Source organism: Hemiscyllium ocellatum, chromosome 6 (genome assembly GCF_020745735.1).
Source record: "Hemiscyllium ocellatum isolate sHemOce1 chromosome 6, sHemOce1.pat.X.cur, whole genome shotgun sequence".
Classification (NCBI taxonomy): domain Eukaryota; kingdom Metazoa; phylum Chordata; class Chondrichthyes; order Orectolobiformes; family Hemiscylliidae; genus Hemiscyllium; species Hemiscyllium ocellatum.
The window spans coordinates 78,728,099-78,748,693 of NC_083406.1; the positions used below are offsets into that span (position 1 = coordinate 78,728,099).

A 20,595-nucleotide genomic window follows, 5' to 3' on the forward strand; every position below is an offset into this window, starting at 1 on the left:
ATTTATCCACCTTTTTACATCCTAAGACATCTCGTACCACCTCCTCTGTAAAATGAACATTCTTCCATATCTTTCTCCACTGTAAACACCAATGCAAAATACTTGTTTAGTAATAGAAAGCAAGTCTAAACATATGTATATACATGAATAAGTGACTTCTCTATACTGGAGGTTTAATTTATAAACTGAAGTCAAAATTAGTAATTTTATTTTGAGTAAATAGCTAATTCCTGTGATTAATTTATGGAATTAATATTTTTGCCATCAAATGTTTTTTAAAAATGGTGTTTTGTTGCCCGTGGTTTTATGACTATATTGTGTACAGTAGTAGATGTAAAATACTTTTATTACCTGCCTGTTAATTCTAATTAGATTCTTGGGACTGTATCGAACTGTTTGAAGTATCGTAATTTGGAAAGCTTCATGATTTCCCACTTGGATTATCTTATCCATCAGTGGCTGCGAATGAATGATTCAGGCTATAACTTGTCTACGTTCCCTTATGTCCTGTTGAACTGTGCCAATCTGGAAGAATTTTGCAGGTAAATCAAGTGTTACTCAAGTCACACAGAATATTGTGAATGTCTTGATGTTTACATAATATCTGAACAAATGAAATGCTGATTTCAGGAGAATATACTGAATCTTCCTTCAATGACTAATATATGTTGGAAATACAACATTATTTTAACCTCTCTCATGATAGCAATGTTACAAACTTTCACTACAACTTTTGTTTATCATTTGTTTGAAATTAATGTTTTTCAGTAATATGAATAATTGGTAAGGGCATTGTTCCAAATAAACTTTCTCGTTTAATTTTTGTAAAAGTCAAACTAAGGAAAACATCCATCTACTCGAAAACAAAAACAGAAATTGGTGGAAAATCTCAGCAGATCTGGCAGTATCTGTGGAGAAAAAACAGAAAGGTTTGGATCCAGTGACCCTTCTTCAGAACTGGTAGCTAAGAAAAGGATGATTTGTATGTAGAAGATAGTGTTAAGGGAGAGGGTAGAGGTAAACAGTAAGTGGAGATAGTTGGACAGACAGGGGAGTGGATAAAGACCAGCCGAGGAGAATGAATAACTACCAATGGGACTATTAGTAGCTTCCAATTGGTTGTGTGTGTGGTAGCAGCCCATGAGATGACAAAGCGTGGCTTGTGCAGGTGGGAAAAGCATGGGGAAAGGTGTTCAAATCCTAAAATTGTTGAACTTGAACCAAGTCCAGAAAGCTGCAGAATTTCTAAGCAGAAAATGAGGTGATGTTCTTCCAGCATAAAATGAGCTTCACTGGAGTACTGCAGCAAGTCTGAGATCAAGATGTTGGCCAGGGAATACAGTGATGTGTTGAAGTGGCACGTAACTGGAAGTTCAGGGCCATTTTTGCGGACAAAACACAGGTGTGCTGCAAAGTGGTCACCAGCCTGTGCTTTGTTTTCCCAGTGTAGAGACCACATTGTGAGTTGTGAATACAGTAGACTAGAATAAGTGAAGTGCAGGTGAAAGTGCTGCTTCACCTGGAAGGTATGTTTGAAACCTTGGATGATGAGGAGGGTGGAAGTCAATGGGTAGGTATTATACTTCTCCGATTGCAGGGAAGCTGCCACGTGGGGACGTGTTGAAAGTGAAGGAAGAATGGACCAGTGTGTCCCAGAGGACAAGGCTGACAAGGGAAGGAAGGGGAATATGTGTCCAGTGGAGGAAGAACATGGGTGTTTCGGAGGCACCCTTGGCATCATCAGAATGGATGTGACAGAGATGGAGGAACTGGGAGAATGGAATAGAGTCTTTAAGGGAAACAATATGAAGATGTATACTGTGAGTAACTGTGGAAGTGGGTGGGTTTGTAGTGGATTCATCTCGTCTACTTGTTTCTGAAAGACCCCTTTACATAGTTTCAGTGAAGTGTGGATGTTTTGAATTGAATTTTCCTGACTTTAAAAAATTGGAGCTGTCATAGATTTTAAGTGAAGGACGCCAGGTGATAGATATTCTTTCATTCAGTTGAATATCAAAAGATGTGTGTGGGATGATCTTTGGCAAACAGGTACACAGTACTCTTCTACAGAGTTGATAGGCAAGCGCTAAGATCTAGAAGTGGTATGCAGCATCCCACCTAGGTTTTCTACTTTCCAGTGGGCATGATGCCACAGCACAACCACCTCCAGATCAGCAGTTTGATTACAGAGGTCAGGATTGCTGCTGGGGGAAAGGAACTCACTTACACTGGAACCTCTGCAATTAATTTTTTTTCTTACTTGGAGACCAGGACACAGTGAACTGACCTTTGTTGTGCACCTAACCACTGTTTCTTACATGAAAGTGATTGATGCTGATGCCATGCAGAATAGGAATGATGCTGTTTCCCAACACTATAATCCGTCATCTTTCAATACCAACTTGAGTGCTAAATGCCGCATCCAAAATGGTTTGTACTACATGGTCAAGAAATAAATGAAATAATGCAGCCCAAATAGTGACTTTTACATTTTCAGGGGATAATATGTATGAGTTAACCTTTAATACTGATTAAGAAGCTAAGTTAATGACTTTTCACCGATAATGTGTTTTAGATCCTATTACAAAATTCTTGTGCCACACCTAACGGTTAATAGTAACATGGAGGAAGTGAAGTTAATTGCTGCAAGCGTTAAAAGGAATTGGAAAGAAGTGCTTGCTGATTGCCTCCCAAAAATCATGGCTTACATCTTACCGTGCTTTGCATATCAAGATAAGAATGGATCTGATAGTGATATGGCACAGCAAAGGGAAAATGCATCAAAGGTGTTTGACATGCTGAAGGAAGATGATTGTCTAGGAAAGCAGGTGAGATAAAGTAGTTTATCATTGCACCACTTTTGGCATGAGCTGTGTTTACCAAAACAATGTCACTCTGAGCTAAGAAAGAGAAACAAACATTCAACAGGGATTCTCCTGCATTCAGTACAAATGTTTCTTTGCTTCAAGTGATCCTACTATCGGAAGATTTTGAGGTTTAGTAGATTGGAAATTTTGTCAGAATGCTGCTTTCCTTCTTCAGTGGGTGGTTGCTGAAATTAGGCGCGTACATGCATCAGGCAGTGAAGTAGGTAAATAGTATGTTGGCCTTTGTAACAAGATGATTCAAGTACAGGAGCAAGGATGTCTTGTTGCATTTGTACATGAGCACACCTGAAGCATTCTGTGCAGTTTTGGCCTTCTTTCTTGAGGAAGGATGTTTTGACAATGGAGGAGGTGCGATGACAATTTACCAGACTCTTTCTTATGATGATAGGACTGATGTGTGAAGGAAGACTATATTCATTGGAGTTTAGAAGGATGAGGAGGAATCTCATAGAAAATCCAAACAGGATTAGATAGAGTAAATATATGAAGGATGTTCAGAACCAGGGGTCACAGACTAAGGATACAGGTAGGCCATATAGACTGATTTGATGAGAAATTTCTTCACCTAGAGAGTATTGAGCCTGCAGAATTCTCTGCACAGACAGCAATCTGTTTTCAAGAAGGAGATAAATATTATTCTCGGGGCAAAAGGGAAGCAGAGGGTATGGGGCAAAAGCAGGAACAAGGTACAGAATTGGATGATCAACCGTGATCATATTGAATAGCGGAACATGCTTGAAATACCACAGTGCATCCTCGTCCATTATTTTGGTTTATCACAGAGAACAAGAAGTATTTCAAGAAATATAGTTGTATCCAAGTATTTCCATGTAGTTTTCCTTTTGGGAAACCATCTTGTTTGATTGAGCATGTTTGGGAGAACAACACCATTTCTGAACTATTCTTTAACATTGGTATTTTTCTTCTTTTTATGAAAGCAAATTGACCATTTGAGTCACAACAGATTGCCAGAGATTGTTGTTGAGCTGCTCAATACACTGTACGAACCTCCCAACCAAGATTCTGGAGATGGTACACAGTTGGTAAAGTTTTCTGGGTAAGACAATTAATTATTTAGGTTTGAAGCTATTTCTTGCTCATGACACTACAAACTAATTACCAGCTTATCAACATTCCCATCATGAAAAAGATCTGTTTACCAGTTGTTCTCTAATGAAGACTATCATTCTTAAAGAAATAACATGAATGTACTGAAATTGAATGCTTCTCATGTATAGTGGATTTTTTTTCCAATGGCATTATTTTAATTTAATTAGTTTTTTTTGTGCCATATTAAGAAATAGGACATGGATTTTACTTTTCTGGGAATGAGCTGAGTGTGCTGATAGCAATGTGCCTGCCAGTGACAGGAAAGTTAATGGGACGGATAATTAAACAATTAACTGCAGCGTTCCACTGACATTGCAATTTTACCATCACCTCTGCAACTTGTTGACACAAAAAGCAAGGCTGAGAACTTCAGTTTGTCATTGTTTGAGTAGCTTTTGGAGATTCTTGTCAAATATAGTATAAATTTGGGATTTTTAACTTTAGTTCTAAGACCAAACACTCTTATAGGTTGAATTCTAAAAAGTCTTTTTTGTCCTGTTTAATAACTAGACCACCTGAGATATGTTTTCATAATTTTCACAGAATTTATTAAATTTGTCACAATGACGTCAAAAAAATTGCTTGATAAAGGATCAGTCAGTTCATTCTGGAATACCAATTTGTGATTTTTGGTTCACTGGGCAAAACATTTTGTCTTTTCTGCTTACTGCTTATTTGGATGCTAAGATTCACTACTTATTCACCTTTGCTAACCACTATCCTTGTACCTTTTAGTAGCAATCCTGTGCTCTGATTGGCTCTGTGATGCATGAACAGTACTTGATCAGCCTCAAATTGGCACGCTGGAATATGCCCAATTTTTGTTTGGTTTCTTAAGATGTGTACTTTCTGTTACCTCCTAACTGGTTCCTTGATGGCCATTAGTTTTGAGGACTGTACTGTATTCTTTTTGTTCTCAAGTGAGGTAGGGTTCCATACATTCTCAGGGGACCACACCATGCTACTTGGAACATAACTGTACAGTTGGTTCTGCTATAACATGCATTCCTTCGATGCAAATTGGCTATAACACAATTGAAGAATTTAAACCATTGTTTGTAAAAAGCAAGCATTCCTTACCTGTATTGGCTGTAATGGGATTCTGGTCCCATTGGTTTAAATGTGCTGCTGTTACTGCAGGATCACACGAGATCAGAACTGCCGCATTGCATTGGAACAAACTGTACTACACTACAACTCAATTCCAAAGTTGTGTATGTATATAAGCCTGTTACATCCTTAAGAGGAAGTAATTGTTTCACCTTGAATGAGCCTAAGTTAAACCAATTATTGCAATAGCACCAACTCCCTTCATCTTTATCGCATCCCCGTTGTATCCTCTCCTCCTGTATTCTCAGCAGCACTGCAGTTGCAAATACAGCAGAGGCTGCCAGCAAGTCTTTCATTCTGGTTTGCTGAATTGAACTCTAATTTCCTCAACTACCTGCTGTACCTATTGTACTGCAGTCCTGAATGCAGGTTCTTAATTGGTTGAGTTCTATAAAATTGAACAAAAAAGCACACTGCAGTAACAGTGGAATTAAGAACTGAAAATAAATCCGTCTGACTGGATTTTCAGAGCTTGGAAAAGTTTTAGCTAAAAAATTTGGCTTTTATTTAATTCTCAGTGTCAGTCACATTATTTCCCATGCAAGCCAGTAGGTTTAGTCTTGTATTCATTGAAGAGAATATGGAAAGATGCTGCGATGCCAGCATTTATTACCCATCCATAATTGCCCTGGATAAAGTGGTGGTAAGTTGCTGCCTTGATCTATTGCAGCTCCTGGAATGTAATTACTACCGAGTGTTGTTCAGAAGGGAGTTATGAAATTTTGATCCAGGGACTATCAAAAGGGAACAATGATATACTTCCAAGTCAGAATGGTGAGTGGCTTGGAGGTAAACTTGCAGGTGGTGATTTTCAGATGCATTAGGTACAATGTTGAGTTATACAAAGTATAGCAATTTTTTTCTAGTTCTATTCCCATGTTTGAATTTTAAAATATTTGTTTTTATTTCCTAATCAATGCATAAAAGTTTCTTAGATTATTTTTCATCTTAAATTTGCATAAGATTAAATAATCCAAATTGTTAATTTTTATCCGTTACTTTTTTAAAATTTTTGTTGACAAAAGTGATGTAAACAGGCTGGAAGGATAGCATCAGTTCTACGTTTTTACTATTTTAGAATACTGAACAAGGTGTCCAAGCCAAGAATGGAGGTGGCTTGCCTATGACTGTGTGCATGAGGAATCTGATCATGATTTCCCTGGGATACGTGTGACCCATATTTGGTTACTTTTTGTAAGATTTTTGTACAGTCAAATTATAGCTGATTTTTCCAAAGTGGTGTGTGTGCTCAGAATGTTTATATTTTCCTCTCTGTATAGGGCAATGGATCCTGCACCTAATCCACCTTATTTTCCATCTTCTGTGATCAAAGCTACATTGGAATACATTAGTAGCTGCCACAAAGAAAAATTTAAATCACTTGTTGCAGTTCTTTCAAAAAACCCAGTAAGTTTTTTGCACATCTGCATTTTACATTTGTTCTTTATTAGTGAAAAATTAAAAGCAGAATTGATGATGATTAAAAATTTTTAAAGGTGCTATTTATAACCTGATCCTTACAGTAAGGAGGTCGTGACTTAACTTCACAGTTCTGAGGAAGAAGCAAGGTATGGGTTGATAATTATAATAGTTGTATTTCTCTTTCAAAGTAGAATGTTCCAACAATCTCCCTAAAGTCCACATCTTTCTCACTAATTTTGAACAGTATTTTAACTCCGAGACTATTTCACAGTTGTTAAATTGTATTGAACTCAAACCAGGCTCACACATTGCTGCAGCCAGAGCTAAATGAGCTGGTAAATGACCCCTTTTCATAGAGGGACCAAAATATGGGCAATGTTTGCACCAGTTGAATCTAAATTACTTACTGCCAGCCCTTACCTCTTAAAAGAGAAGTATATTCTAGATAGAATCAATGGTAGAAACAGTTGTATAAGCACATGAACAAGAAGACCCCTGAATTATGGCAACTGGCATGTATCAAGGTTCTCTGATGCTGAGCTGAATGCCTTGTTGAAGAAGATTTCCAAGAGTCAAAAGCTGTGGTGCTGGAAAAGCACAGTCAGTCCGGCAGCATCCGAGGAGCAGGAGAGTCGATGTTTCGAGTATAACCTCTTATTCAGATTTCCAAGAGAGAAGCCCTCTACACAAAGAGACCCTGAGGCTCTCCGGACAACTGCAGAGACAGAAAGGCAGATAAATGAGATGGTCAGTGCTTGTAGTCCAGCCCTCTGGATTTGGATATCATGCATCAGGAAGATGAATCACCCCTTTTAAATGCTCCTGGCCAGTGAATACACCTTGAAGTGCCAAATGTCACAAATTCAATTGCTAGACTTGCACTGTTCAGTGCATTACAAACCCCCACCTCTATAGAACATAGAACAGTACAGCGCAGAGCAGGCCCTTTGGCCCTCGATATTGTGCCAAACTGTGAACTATTCTCAGTTCGTCCTCTTACACTATCCCAAAATCATCCATGTAATTATCTAAGGATTGTTTAAATCTCCCTAATGTGGCTGAGTTGACTACATTAGCAGATAGGGCATTCCACACCCTTACCAGTCTCTGCGTAAAGAACCTGCCTCTGACATCTGTCTTAAATTTATCATCCCTCAATTTGTAGTTATGCCCCCTCGTACAAGTTGATGTCATCATCCTCAGAAAAAAACTTTCACTGTCTACCCTATCAAATCCTCTGATCATCTTGTATGTCTCTATCAAATCCCCTCTTCACCGCCTTCTTGCCAATGAGAACAGGTCAAGTCTCTCTGCCTTTCCTCATAAGACCTTCCCTCCAGACCAGGCAACATCCTGGTAAATCTCCTCTGCACCTTTTTCAACGCTTTCACATCCTTCCCAAAATATGGGGACCAGAACTGTACACAATATTCCAAGTGTGGCCGCACCAGCGTTTTGTATAGTTGCAGCATGATATTGCGGCTCCGGAACTCAATCCCTCTACGAATGAAACCCTAACATACCATATGCCTTCTTAACAGCACTATCCACCTGGGTGACAACTTTCAGAGATCTATGTATATGGACTCCAAGATCTCTCTGCACATCCACACTACCAAGAATCTTTCCATTGACCCAGTACTCTGCCTTCCTGTTATTCTTCCCAAAGTGCATCACCTCCCATTTAGTTGCATTGAACTCCATTTGCCACCTCTCAACCCAATTTTGCAGTTTATCTAAGTCCCCCTGCAACCTGTAACATTCTTCCAAACTGTCCACTACTCCACCGACTTTAGTGTCGTCTGCAAATTTACTAATCCATCCACCTATGCCTGCGTCTAAGTCATGTATAAAAATGACAAACAGCAGTGGTCCCAAAATAGATCCTTGTGGCACACTACTAGTATCCAGACTCCAGGCTGAATACTTTCCATTAACCATCACTCGCTGCCTTCTTTTAGAAAGCCAGTTTCTAATCCAAACTGCTAAATCACTCTCAATTCCACATCTCTGCATTTTGTCCAACAGCCTACCATGTGGAACCTTATCAAAGGCTTTACTGTAGTCCATGTATACCACGTCAACTGCCCTAGCCTCTTCTACATGATTGGTCACCTTCTTAAAAAAACTCAAATGAGGTGTGTGAGACACAACCTGCCCTTGATGAAACCATGTTGACTATCTGAAATCAAATTATTGCTTGCTAGCTACTAACTTATCTACTAACAATCTCAAACCACCTGAAGCTGGAGAGGAACTTGTGAGAGTGGGATGATCCAGACGTCATTGTCCACATGAGTTCCAATGACAGCCCAGTATAATTAGGAATAGGTTCTACTTTGTGGATTATGAAATTCTAGAATAATAGGCCAGTCTAAAACTGAGAGGCAGACTGTTGAGGGGAGATGTTAGGGAGCACTTGTACATACTCACAGTGGTAGATATTTGGAACCCTCTTCCACAAATGGCAGTTAGTGCTATATCAGTTGTTAATTTTAAATCCAATATAGACAATTTTTGTTCAGCAAAGGTGTTAAGGGATATGAACTAAAATGAGGTATATGGAGTGAGGCCACAGATCAGCTATGATCTGATTGAATGACGGAACAGGCTTGAAGGGCTGAATGGCGCACTTTGGTTACTATGTTCGTAGCTAAAAGTTAAAACAGAACCAGATAAGATTAAAAAGATACAAATCTGCAGATTCTATCTAAGCCATGAGAGCATATTTTCTTATGTGGTGAAATTCAGAATGAAAGTCATACCTTGAGAATAAGGGGTAGCAGATTTAAAACAGATGAGGAGAAATTACTTGTCTCAGTGTTGTGATTCTATGGAATTCACTACCAGAGAGTACATTGAGAACATTTAAGAAGGACATAAGCAGACTTTTAAATAGTAATGTGTTGAAAGGTTATAGGGAGCACGCAAAAATGTAGAATTGCTGCCTAAGTAAGCTCATCCATAATCCTAATGAATGGTGGAGGAGACTTAAGCTGAATTGTTGGACCTGCTCCTAGTTCTTCTATTCCAATGATCACATTGATATAGGCTAAATAAGATTCACGTTAAATATATAGATTGAAGATTGGTGCATGACATATGCACTTTGATTCATTTGGGCACTGGCGTAGAGTCATATAGCACAAAAACAGACCCTTTGGTCCAACCAGTCCCTGCCAAACATAATCCCAAACTAAACAAGTCCCACCTGCCTGCTCCTGACCCATATTCCTCCAAATCTTTCCTATTCATGTATATATCCAAATGTCTTTTAAATGTTGTAATTGTAACCGCATCATAATTATCGAAAAAGTAGTACTGAGTAAGTTGTTGGAACTGTAAGTTGACAAGTCCCCAGCTACTGATGAATATCATCATTGGGTCTTAACAGAAATAACAAGTGAAATAGATGATGCATGGTTTTAATTTTCCAAAACTCATTACATTTGGGGAAGATTCCTTTAGATTATAAAATATCTAATAAAACTCCTTTTATTCAGAAAGGGACGGAGGAAGGAAGCAGGAAACTACAGGCCAGTTAGCTTAACATCTACCATAGGGGAAATATTAGAAACTATTACTAGAGACAATATAACAAGGTACTTCTTAAGTTCAAACTAAGTGGCTTTATGGGTTTTTTTTGCCAAAGGGGAATCATGTTTAATTTATTGGAGATTTACTCCTTTGAAGAAGTAACTTGTGCTAATAGATAAGTGAATGTGTTGTACTTGATTTTGATTGCTAAAGGAAAGAACAATTAGGAGATTGTACAGGAATGTGGAATTGGGGTTAAAAATCAGATCAACCATGATTCTGTTGAATAGCAGAGCAAGCTCAAGAGGTTGAGGGCCTCCCACTTCTGTGCTGTACTGACAGTCAATTTTATCATTTGTTTTAAGATGTTTTGGTGCCTTGAATTACAAGCTTTCTGAAATGTGTTGCCAACAGGATTCAATCCAGAAAATTTTGCTAGCAATTTCTAAGAAGGCAGCAGACAACAGTAGTGCCTATGAAAAGCATCGGATCCTGATGATGTATCGTTTGTTTGTAAACTTGCTGCTGAAAGAGATAAAGGATGGCCTGGGAGGAGTGTGGGCATTTGTTCTTCGTGATGTCATCTATAGTCTGATCCATCATATCAATAGCTGGTTTGTTCTTCTTGTTCCTTTGAAGGTTCAGTTATGCTTAACATTTTATTCTTTATTTAATCAAATGAAAGTTACTTTTAAGAAAAAATAAATGTTCATATGTTGTCTCTACCCCAACTGTTTTGTGCTGTTCCATAAGCATCAGTCATACTTTAACAACTTGTTTTCCTATTTGTCAAAAAGCTATATTATCCCTGGAATGAGGATTAGCAAGGAATCACATGAATTTCTCACCTGATGTATTTTACAAAAAGAATCACTCAGTAGTGTTAAGGAGATGAAGCCCTTGTTAAGTGATTCCCTATCTACCTGAAACATGCTAATTTATTTTTCTGTTTTCCTAGCTACTCACTAACTCAGCATAAAGGATTAACTCTCGAATCTTCATTATCTTTATATCTAATTTCCAGATTTGGCACTGCATTTACTAAGCTAGGACTAGCACAGTTTTACTTTCATTTAATATCTGATTCTCAAAATGTTAATCTATGTAGTGATAATTGTTCAAGTCAGTCGTGCTTTCTGCATTCTTTTGCCTCGAGGGATCATTTAAAACTAATCGTTATAACTCTAAATGAGAGAAACATGGTAAAAACAAAAGTAATACATTGGATCAATCATCCCTCAAAGTTGCAATTCACAAATGTATTTTTTTTAATCTGTTAGATTCCCACTTTTGAAAATTAACATCTGGCTGCTGATATTGACGTGTAATTTTTAATGTTTCAAGATCTAGCATATTTAAGGCACAAAATTAATTAAGTCAAAATCATTAATCAGTTGAAATCCAGTGAATGCATCAGTGTTGATGAAGATGTAGTGAACATTTAGACTGGGAATTAGTGCTCTATTTACCAAGTGTAGTATGGGTGATTTCACGGTTGATTAATTCCCAAGCCTGATCAGTGAGAGAGAGCTTGCTGGATCAAGCACCAGTTAGATGCTTAAGCTACTGTCTGGTGGGCTTCTCCTCCAATCAGGAGTGGTCACTGAAGTCCCTGCTGTCCAATCACAAGGCGACAGCCCCTGCAACCTGAGCATTGCAGTAGTCCCAGGCTGTGAAGTTGACAGGGTTTAAAATGTCACTGAGGTGAGTGCATTCTTTTTGGGAATTAAAGGAAGAGAAATATCCAAGGCAAGGACGGGAAAGTTCACCCACTCGTCTGCCTCCACCATCCTTGCCTTAAATTGGCACCATTGGGCACATGGAAGACACCCCCTAGCACCTCCAACCAAAAAGATTTTGCCAGAAAGGCACCTGTTTGGGCCAGTAGTGATTTGAGGTGCTTAAGTGGTTATTATTAGTGACTAGTCAAAGATATACAACTGTAAAAAATAGAAGCAGAGTCAGGCCATTCAGTTCTTTGATCCTGCTCCGTCATTCATTATAACCATGCTGATCGTCCATCTTCATAGCCTGTTCTGCTTCTTCCCTATATCCTTTGAGCCCATTAGTCCCAAGTGCTATATCCAACTCCTCCTTACAATATACAGTCTTTTGACCTCAACTGCTTTTTGTTTGTTATGAATTCCACAGGCTCATGTCTCTTTGTGTCATCTGCAAATTTGGTGATATTATATTTAATTTCATCATCCAGATCATTAATGTGCACAGCAGGGGTCCTTGCACTGATACTTGCAGTACCGCACTAATTACTGCTTCCCATTCAAAAAAAGACCTGACCTTCAGATCATCTCATTCAAAACATAGGCAAGAAATGGGTGCCTGTCTCTCTAAAGCCAATTCACACACTTGCTGTAAAGATCGAAACATTTACCTCAAAATCTTGTCCCTGTATAACATTTTTCAGTTCACACATTTTATATTTTCTTCTTAGGCCATCACACAAGGATGATGTAACAACACGTAGCTTTTCTCTGTGTTGTGACCTCTTAAATGTTACTTGCAAAACTGCTGTAGACCACTGTGGAGATGCACTTGCAAGCCACCTTCATGTTATTGTAGGCACACTTATACCATTGGTTCATGAGCAACCAGAGATTCGCCAGCAGGTAAGCTGATTCATTATATTGTCTGTTTGATATACAGTTTTAATTTGCATAAACATAATCAATTTTTCTTATTAAAACTACAACCTGAAAGTTGTAAACTTTCAAAAAACAAATAGTACCAAACTGTTGGAAAGAAAGTTGGATGTAAACAGGGCTTTAAAGAGTGGGAAATAGAATGGTAGAGATGTTTAGGGAGGAGTGCCTGGAATTGTGAGTCAGTGGCAGTAGGCAAAATAGCCAAAGGGTTGAGAATGTGGTGTTGGAAAAGCACAGCAGGTGAGGCAGCATTCAAGGAGCAGGAGAATTGACGTTTTGGGCAAAAGCCCTTCATCAGGAGTGAGGCTGTGAGCTGAGGGGGTGGTGAAATAAATTGGAGAGGGGTTGGGCTGAGGGCAAGGTGAGAACAGTGAAGACAATGGACTAAGACTTGCAAATGGATATGTAGGAAGACAGAGAGCTGCATCTCTGTAATTGATCATTGTAATTATAATAAGGAAATGTAATCTAATTGTGAAACAGAGCCTAGTCAAGTATATTGTTCCCATTCTGCAGCTGAATGTTTTTAACAACTTTGTGCTTCACTGTTTTTAAGTTGAATTAAGCATTTATGAATTGTAATTGAAACTCTTTCAGGCATTAGAATTGCTGAAATATCTAGTGATAACGAATCAAGGCAATGTGAACTTGTGCAATGCAATTAGGCATTTAGATTCATTCCCTGACCTTCCTGACTTCAGAGAGTTGCGCCTCACTCAGGAGAAAATCAAATACAGCAAAAGAATGTTCACATTTTTGGAGGTAAGATTATTTTTTAAATGAATGTTGAAGGCTTTTAATATAACAATACAGTTCCACTTTTTAATTTTAGCCTGATAATCCCTAATGGAACTAATTCTGGCTAGTGAAAAGCCTTTGTGCTCTTGTCAGTTGTGTTATATTGAATTTTCAATTTAAAAGAAGATCAAATTGAATTATATTTTAATCATGTGAATTATGAATTAATTCAACTGAGTTGACCTCAGGTTGACAAGTCAGTTTAAACCATCTGTTACAAAAACAAACCCTATTTGCAATTTGAAATGGCTCTAAAGCATGTTTGTGATAATACAATGTTCAGGTTAAGTGCCCTCTCGAAGAGAAAGATACCAGTTGAAGTCCATAAACTGTAGTAGTAAAAGTAGCCCAGTCAGCATATCAAGTTTGTTTTGCCAGTGACTGACATCTGATAACCCTCAGCTCCAGTTTCCCATCTTTCCTTACACTCTTACTGATTAAAAATTTACCTCTTCCTTGATGAACTAAACTCTACAATCTTTTAGACAGATTCCATATAATCACCACCATCTGAGAAAAAAATTCCTCCTCATTCCCATTTTATCTGACGACCCCTTGCTCTGACATTATGCCCTCTAGTCCTAGACTCTTCCAGAAAGGAAAATAACACTTCCAATCGACCATGTATATTGCATATTTCAAAATACTTTATTCTAAACTCCAATGAATATGAATTCAACCCCAGGGGTGGGGCAGTCCAAAACTAGAGAGCATAAGTTTAAGGTGAGAGGGGAAAGATTTAAAAGGGACCTAAGGGGCAATTATTTCACCCGGAAGGTGGTGCACATATGTGGGCTGCAGGGAAAGTGGTGGAGGCTGGTTCAGTTGCAACATTTAAGGCATCTGGATGGGTATATGAATAGGAATCGTTCAGAGGGGATATGGACCAAATGCTGGCAAATGGGACCGAGATGGACCAAGCAGTCTGTTTCAGTGGTGTATATCTCTGACTGTAAAACTCAACAACAGCGGAGCAAAGTTTAGAGGAGTAATGGCCACAGAAAAAGGCAAGAAGGATTAATTGAATTGGAAACGAGTAGCCTAGAGCCAAGACCTGAAGATTCAGTTTCCCTGGATGATATGGAGTATGCTATAGCAAAATGAGGTTATGAAAAGTTACGATATTTGTAGTGTTCCCTTTATGCTATTACTTTTCTATTTCAGGAAATCAATCACTTCCTTTCAGTCAGCTCCTGTGATTCATTACCATTGACGAGGCTTGTAGGATTAAAAGATCTGAAACAACAGCTGGAACTACACAAAGAAGATGTTAAAAATTTGTTGAAAGAGTGTCAAGGTAGTTTATCTAGATTCTTATTGCATGGCGATCCTGGTATTAGCAAAACATATTAATGACCAATTACAATAACTTTCGATGCATAAAGGTTGTAAAATCAATCTTTTTACAAAATCTTCACCGTGCGTGGGTGTTTTCTAATATCAATAATTTGAACTTGGAAGCAGCATTGTTACTTGCAAACTCTCAATGGATTGAGATAGATAACATGGGTATTAAGTCACTATCTCATGATAAAGTACTATTAATCTAAGTAAGGCATAAGAAACATTTTTAAATGCACTTCCAACTCCTGCCACTTGGTGGATGTCCAGTGCACTACTTGTTTAAAATGGCATGCATACTTGTGGTTTGTTGGTGGAAGGGTATGGATGACAGAATGACCTGCTCCTGATAATTATAATATGTTAATGAGGCAGTGTGTGATTTCTGTCAGAAGTTTAAATTTCATGCTTCCACCATATTTGGATAACGAGCAGATATTGTGGATAGGGCAGGGGCAGATTTTCAGATCCAGCAGATATTTGTTTTTCCAGCATTGTCAGTGACCCCAAAGAAATAGGAATGCTTCCACTTGGAGACTGAAAACTCCTCAAGAATATACCTGCTGTGAGTTCTCAATCCTCACTCTCAGGGAGTTACTCTCTGACTCCAGTTGATCTCTCTCTTCAGTGCAATCTAATCAAACCTCCCGATATCATTTCACTCACACCCCTCTAAAGATCTGTCCCTCCTTCTTCTTCTTTCCTGGCTGTAGCTGATATTTTCTTTCACCAGCTATTTTACTTATTGTGGATTTGTTAGAAGCAACCACCTGATTTCTACCCTTCCTCCCCATAAGAAATGGGACAAGTGTTGCCATTCATAATTTTGTAATGCCAGAAATATCTTTATTTCTTAAATCAGTGTTTTAAGAAACTTGGTATTATACGTATTTGTGAGTTTCAACTCATCTGCAACTTGCAACATTGGATAAACAAGCAGGAAGCCTACCACCAGGATACATGAACATCAAATGGCCACCAAAATCCCACTCTCACTAGTTTCCATACATACAGACAAAGAAGGACTCAACTTTACTGGGACAACACAGTCATCCTAGGACAGGTGAAACAAAGACATGCACAAGCATTGTTAGAAGCATGACATTCTAACCAGAACTCCATCAATAAACACACCAATTTCGATCCCATCTACCTTCCCTTAAGAAAAAGAACCAGAAATGACATCACCCACCTTAAGAAACCAAGACCTATAATTAGAGAGGTGGGACATACCAGCAGTGCTTCACTGGAGACTCTCACTGATGAGAATTACCTGGTCATGGTGATGAAACATCTGAAACAAACCTTCCAGTCAGTGAGCTAACTTACGTACTTGCAACTTGTTTTTGATTTGCAGTTTGTTTTTATTCAGTACTTGTTTGCACGGATTTCCTTATCATGTTTTCCAAAGCAACACCATACTTGATTAAAGAAAAACAGATGAAAACTTGATCATTTTTGCAGAAGACCAAGTTTTACTGATCAAAAGGAGGAAATATATAACTTTTCTCAATATGTTGTAAAATTTGTTTTGTTATTGGAACGTATACAAATATCTTTTTCATGAGATTCAATACTTGGGGTAGGTGATCATGTGACCATAAAACTAAAGTTGATGAATATTTTGCGAAGACTTGTTACATTAAACCTTTCTCATATTTCTTCATCAGTTGGTCCAGAGTCCAGTGTTCTAGTGAAACTGGTTATAAATCTTTTGCAGTTGTGCAAGTCTGCCTCTAATCACCCTGCTGGAAAAGATATTCTTGGTAAGTATTTAATCAATTGATTCAATTGATGCTTTAAGTAAACCATGATGTTGAACTGAGACTATTCATGAAGAACTATATGTATGTGCTGTAGAAGGGAACTGTAAGCGTTACCTTCAAATTCTTTAAATTGAACCTTCTTTTTGTTATTTGGCCGTGGAATGTGGCCATTGCTGGTTAGGACAGTATTTATTGCTCATCCCTAAATGTCCAGAGGGTAGTTATGAATCATCTACATTGCTGTGGGTCCGGAGTTACATTATGTCAGATTCTACCTCTGTCAATATTTTGTGTTATCAGCATCCTGATGATTATTGATGTTGTCAAATAGTATGCTTATTTGATTACTTTCCTCTGGTTTAATTCCACATTCCTGTTATTATGAGGCACTGATTGTACATACAGTTTTTGGAACATGTAATCTGGTAAAGAGTACCTCCCAGCTAAAACCGAAAGATGGATGGGTAGGGAATTGCATTGTGGAATAACTGGCACCTGACTTTAAACCTTGACCTCAGGCATTTAGAATATGCAGGTAATACTAAGAATAGTAGTGAACAGTTTTTTTGGCAGACTGGTTTCTCAGAAGTCACCACTGCCATTTTTAAAAATAATTTAGGTGTGCAGAGCCCTAATTTTAAAATTTGCATAAGCCACAGAATTTGTATAGTGAACCTTGAAGAAGATAACAATAAACTTCAGCTTCAACAGGTCATAAACTGATGAAAAGGCAAATACATAGTAGATAAGACTTAACACTGAAGTTGTGAAATGATGCATTCTGTATGATGCAAAAATAACGATATAAACTAAAGGGTATAAATGTAAAAAAAAACCGGAAAGGTGGTTTAAAAGGAACATGGCATCTCTATTTTATAAATAGAAGTATAAAGTACAAAATAAGGAAGTTGTGATATAAAACATCTGGTTCAGGCTCAATTAGTGTATTATTCCCAATTCTGGGTGCTACACTTTAAGAAGGATATGAAGGTTACACAGAGGTTGCAGAAAAGGTTTGCGACAATGATTCCAGGGGTGAGAGACTTAAGAGTTGCTTTGGAGAACTGGGGGTCTTCTCATTAGAGAAGAGAAGATTAAGAGGAGACTTGGTGGACATGTTCAAAATCTTGAGGGGTTGAAAAAAGTTGTTAGATAGAATCTTTTCTCATTGGTGGTAGAATCAAAACCAGAGAGCACAGATTTGGGAATTATTGACAAAAGAAACAAAAGCAATGTGAAGAAAAGCTTTTGCTGTGCCAAACAATTATGGTCTGGACTGAAAAGGTCATGGTGACCAATTTTAGTTTTCAAGACAAATTCAGATAAGCTTATGAAGATAATCAATTTCCAGGGCACAAAGGTAGAAAGATCTATGTTACTCTTCCTGACAGGCAACATCAGTGTTGTGCTTTGATTCTAGCAGAAATGCATTCAAGTCATCTCAATCTAATCTCCAATGTTCACTTTCACAAAACAGGATAATTCTCTGATCCAGCTCACTCAGCAATGGCATTATGTGAAATGCAGGAAGATGCTGATGCAAGAGAAGATGCACTTTTTTAAATTAGCTAGCATGTTAATTTTATCCATGCCAAAGCTATATCTTAGTCCAAAAACATTTGGTACTGGCATAGGATGCAACACACAAAAATAGTGTTTAAGATTTGTTCCAATAATCACTGGATTACTAAAGCTGGCTGGTGAAGTGCAGTGACCATTTGTTACAGTCGTATGTTTTGTCAAAGGCTTGTCATGCATTTTATTGCTAGTTTTGTTTTATTTGCTTTACAATATCCACCATATACGAAATAATTGAACATCTCTTTTTCTTATGATTTCAGAAGCTGCAGGGAGTTGCTTAGGGGAAATAGGTCCCATTGACTTTTCAACCATTACTTTACAACACAAGAAGGATGAAATTCATTGCAAAGCAACAGAACTGTTTAAAGAAAACAAATTTAAATTAATTTTCATTATCTTAAATGTAATTAATAACAGTCTCATTGACCAATGGTGAGTTTATACAGATTTTGAAATGAAGCTCATAGCAAACAAATGTTTTGCTGGTGTCTAACCTATTGACTTTCTAGCCTATATCCAATGGTGTTGTGCACTCACTAATATTCAACTGTTTTCCATATTAACTTGTATTATCTTTTAATATTAATCCTTTGTTGTGCATTGCTATATTGTACAGTACACAGTTTATTTTATATCTTATAACAATGTGTATATAAATGTGTAAGGGACAAATCACACAAGTTAACAGTTGCATTTAGGACTATGCTCATAATTGTTTTATTAGACTTACTTGCATGTCTGTCTTATTGTATAATGTTACACTTTCACATTTATGTAATGTATTCAATAGACTTCCAAACCAAATTATTTAATTTCAATTTCATGAATTTGAGGTAATTTTGCTGTAACTGATAAGCCTATGTTGCAGACATCGATCTATAGATTCAGCTGCATAGAATTCTCCAGTTGCATAGCTCTAAAAGGGGCCAATCAGCCTGTCATCTTCATTTTATGTCTCCAGGAAAACGTCTTCCCTTTTCTCACTGGACCTTCAATTTTTATTTCTTTAGATTTCTTTAATTCTCTTTGGAAAACCACAATTGAACCTGTCTCCACTGCACACTCAGCTAGTGCATTCAAGATCCTAACCACTCACTGCATTAAAAAAGAAATGTCCTTGTCATTGTTTCTTTGGCCAGTCATTTTAAGTTGGTGTCCTCTGATTCTTGATCCTTGCCCTAACTGAACAATTTTGTTTTTATTTTGTTAAGAATCCTCACAATTTTGAATGCCTCTATTAAATTTGCTCTTAATCTCTCCCTCTAAGTGAAACAGCCAGGTTTTATCAATCTATCTATGTAAGTGAACCTCATCATCCCTGGATCCCTTCTCATGATTCTTTTCTGCATTCTCTACAATGTCTTCACATGCTTCCTAAAATGGGGTGCCTCGAATGAAACACAGTATGCTAGTTGATGCCTATTCACTGTTTTATGCAGTTTTTTTATAACTTCCTTGCTTTTATATTTATATACAGCCAGCATGCCATATGTTTTATTAATTCCCTCTCAATGTGCTATGCCATTTTCAATGATTTGTGTGTACACATAACCCTAGGTCCTTCAGCTCCTGCGCTTGCTTTAGAATTGTACTTTCTTATTTTCTGTAGCCTCGCTATTTATTCTACTTAAATCAAGTGCTTCTCAGCTTTAAGAGGGTCCAAAGGGTCTGTTTCTGTGCTGTACGTCTCAATGACTCTCTCTGCTACTTGTCTGTCCATTTCACAACCCTATATATGTCGCCTTAAAATCCATCACTGTCCTCCCCTGTAGTTCTCAATGCTTCCAACTTTTGTGTCAAGTGGAGATTTTGAAATTGTGCTACGGCCGCTCAAGTGAAGGTTCTTAATATATCTCAAGATAAACAAGGGTTCCAACATAGACTCCTGGGAATCCTATTGTCAATAAGTGCCTCCAGTCCATAAACTGTTTGTTCACAATTGTTTCTCATCACTCAGCCAATTTCATATCTGTGGTGCTCCTTTCCCTTTTATTCCATGGGGTCTAGCTTTGCTGATAAGCCTGTTAAATATTCTTTATCAGATGTTTTTGGAAGTGTATGTACACCATATTAATGATACAACACTCATTAGTCTCTTGTATTATCTGATCACCATCCAATTAATGGGTCTCCTACATCTGCAATGCAGTGGATGGGGAATGTATACTCATTAGTAGTTTGAAAAGGCTTGTCTCCTATGTTAGTCAAAGTCATAACAATTGCCTATTAAAGGCTTTAGAACTTTTTGGATATGCAAATAAGCATCCTTTCACTTGTTTGAGACCCACTACCTGTGGTTCGGAAGCCAGATCACTGATTTGAATGGCATACCTGCTTCTCTGGGGTTCAGTCTATTAAACAATTGTCATTGGGGATTTT

The 20,595-nt window shown here is 37.8% G+C and overlaps 1 protein-coding gene across 1 annotated transcript in view; it reads left to right on the forward strand.

Moving 5' to 3' along the window:
* The window catches only part of atm (ATM serine/threonine kinase), a 165,897-nt gene that overhangs the window by 57,523 nt on the left and 87,779 nt on the right, over window positions 1–20,595 (forward strand). Inside the window, exons 25-34 of the mRNA XM_060826966.1 lie at window positions 373–542; window positions 2,576–2,828; window positions 3,827–3,945; window positions 6,389–6,515; window positions 10,482–10,681; window positions 12,520–12,694; window positions 13,328–13,492; window positions 14,693–14,825; window positions 16,540–16,635; window positions 18,477–18,648. Coding sequence (XP_060682949.1) covers window positions 373–542; window positions 2,576–2,828; window positions 3,827–3,945; window positions 6,389–6,515; window positions 10,482–10,681; window positions 12,520–12,694; window positions 13,328–13,492; window positions 14,693–14,825; window positions 16,540–16,635; window positions 18,477–18,648 — 1,610 coding nt within the window. The remainder of the gene's footprint in view (window positions 1–372; window positions 543–2,575; window positions 2,829–3,826; window positions 3,946–6,388; window positions 6,516–10,481; window positions 10,682–12,519; window positions 12,695–13,327; window positions 13,493–14,692; window positions 14,826–16,539; window positions 16,636–18,476; window positions 18,649–20,595) is intronic.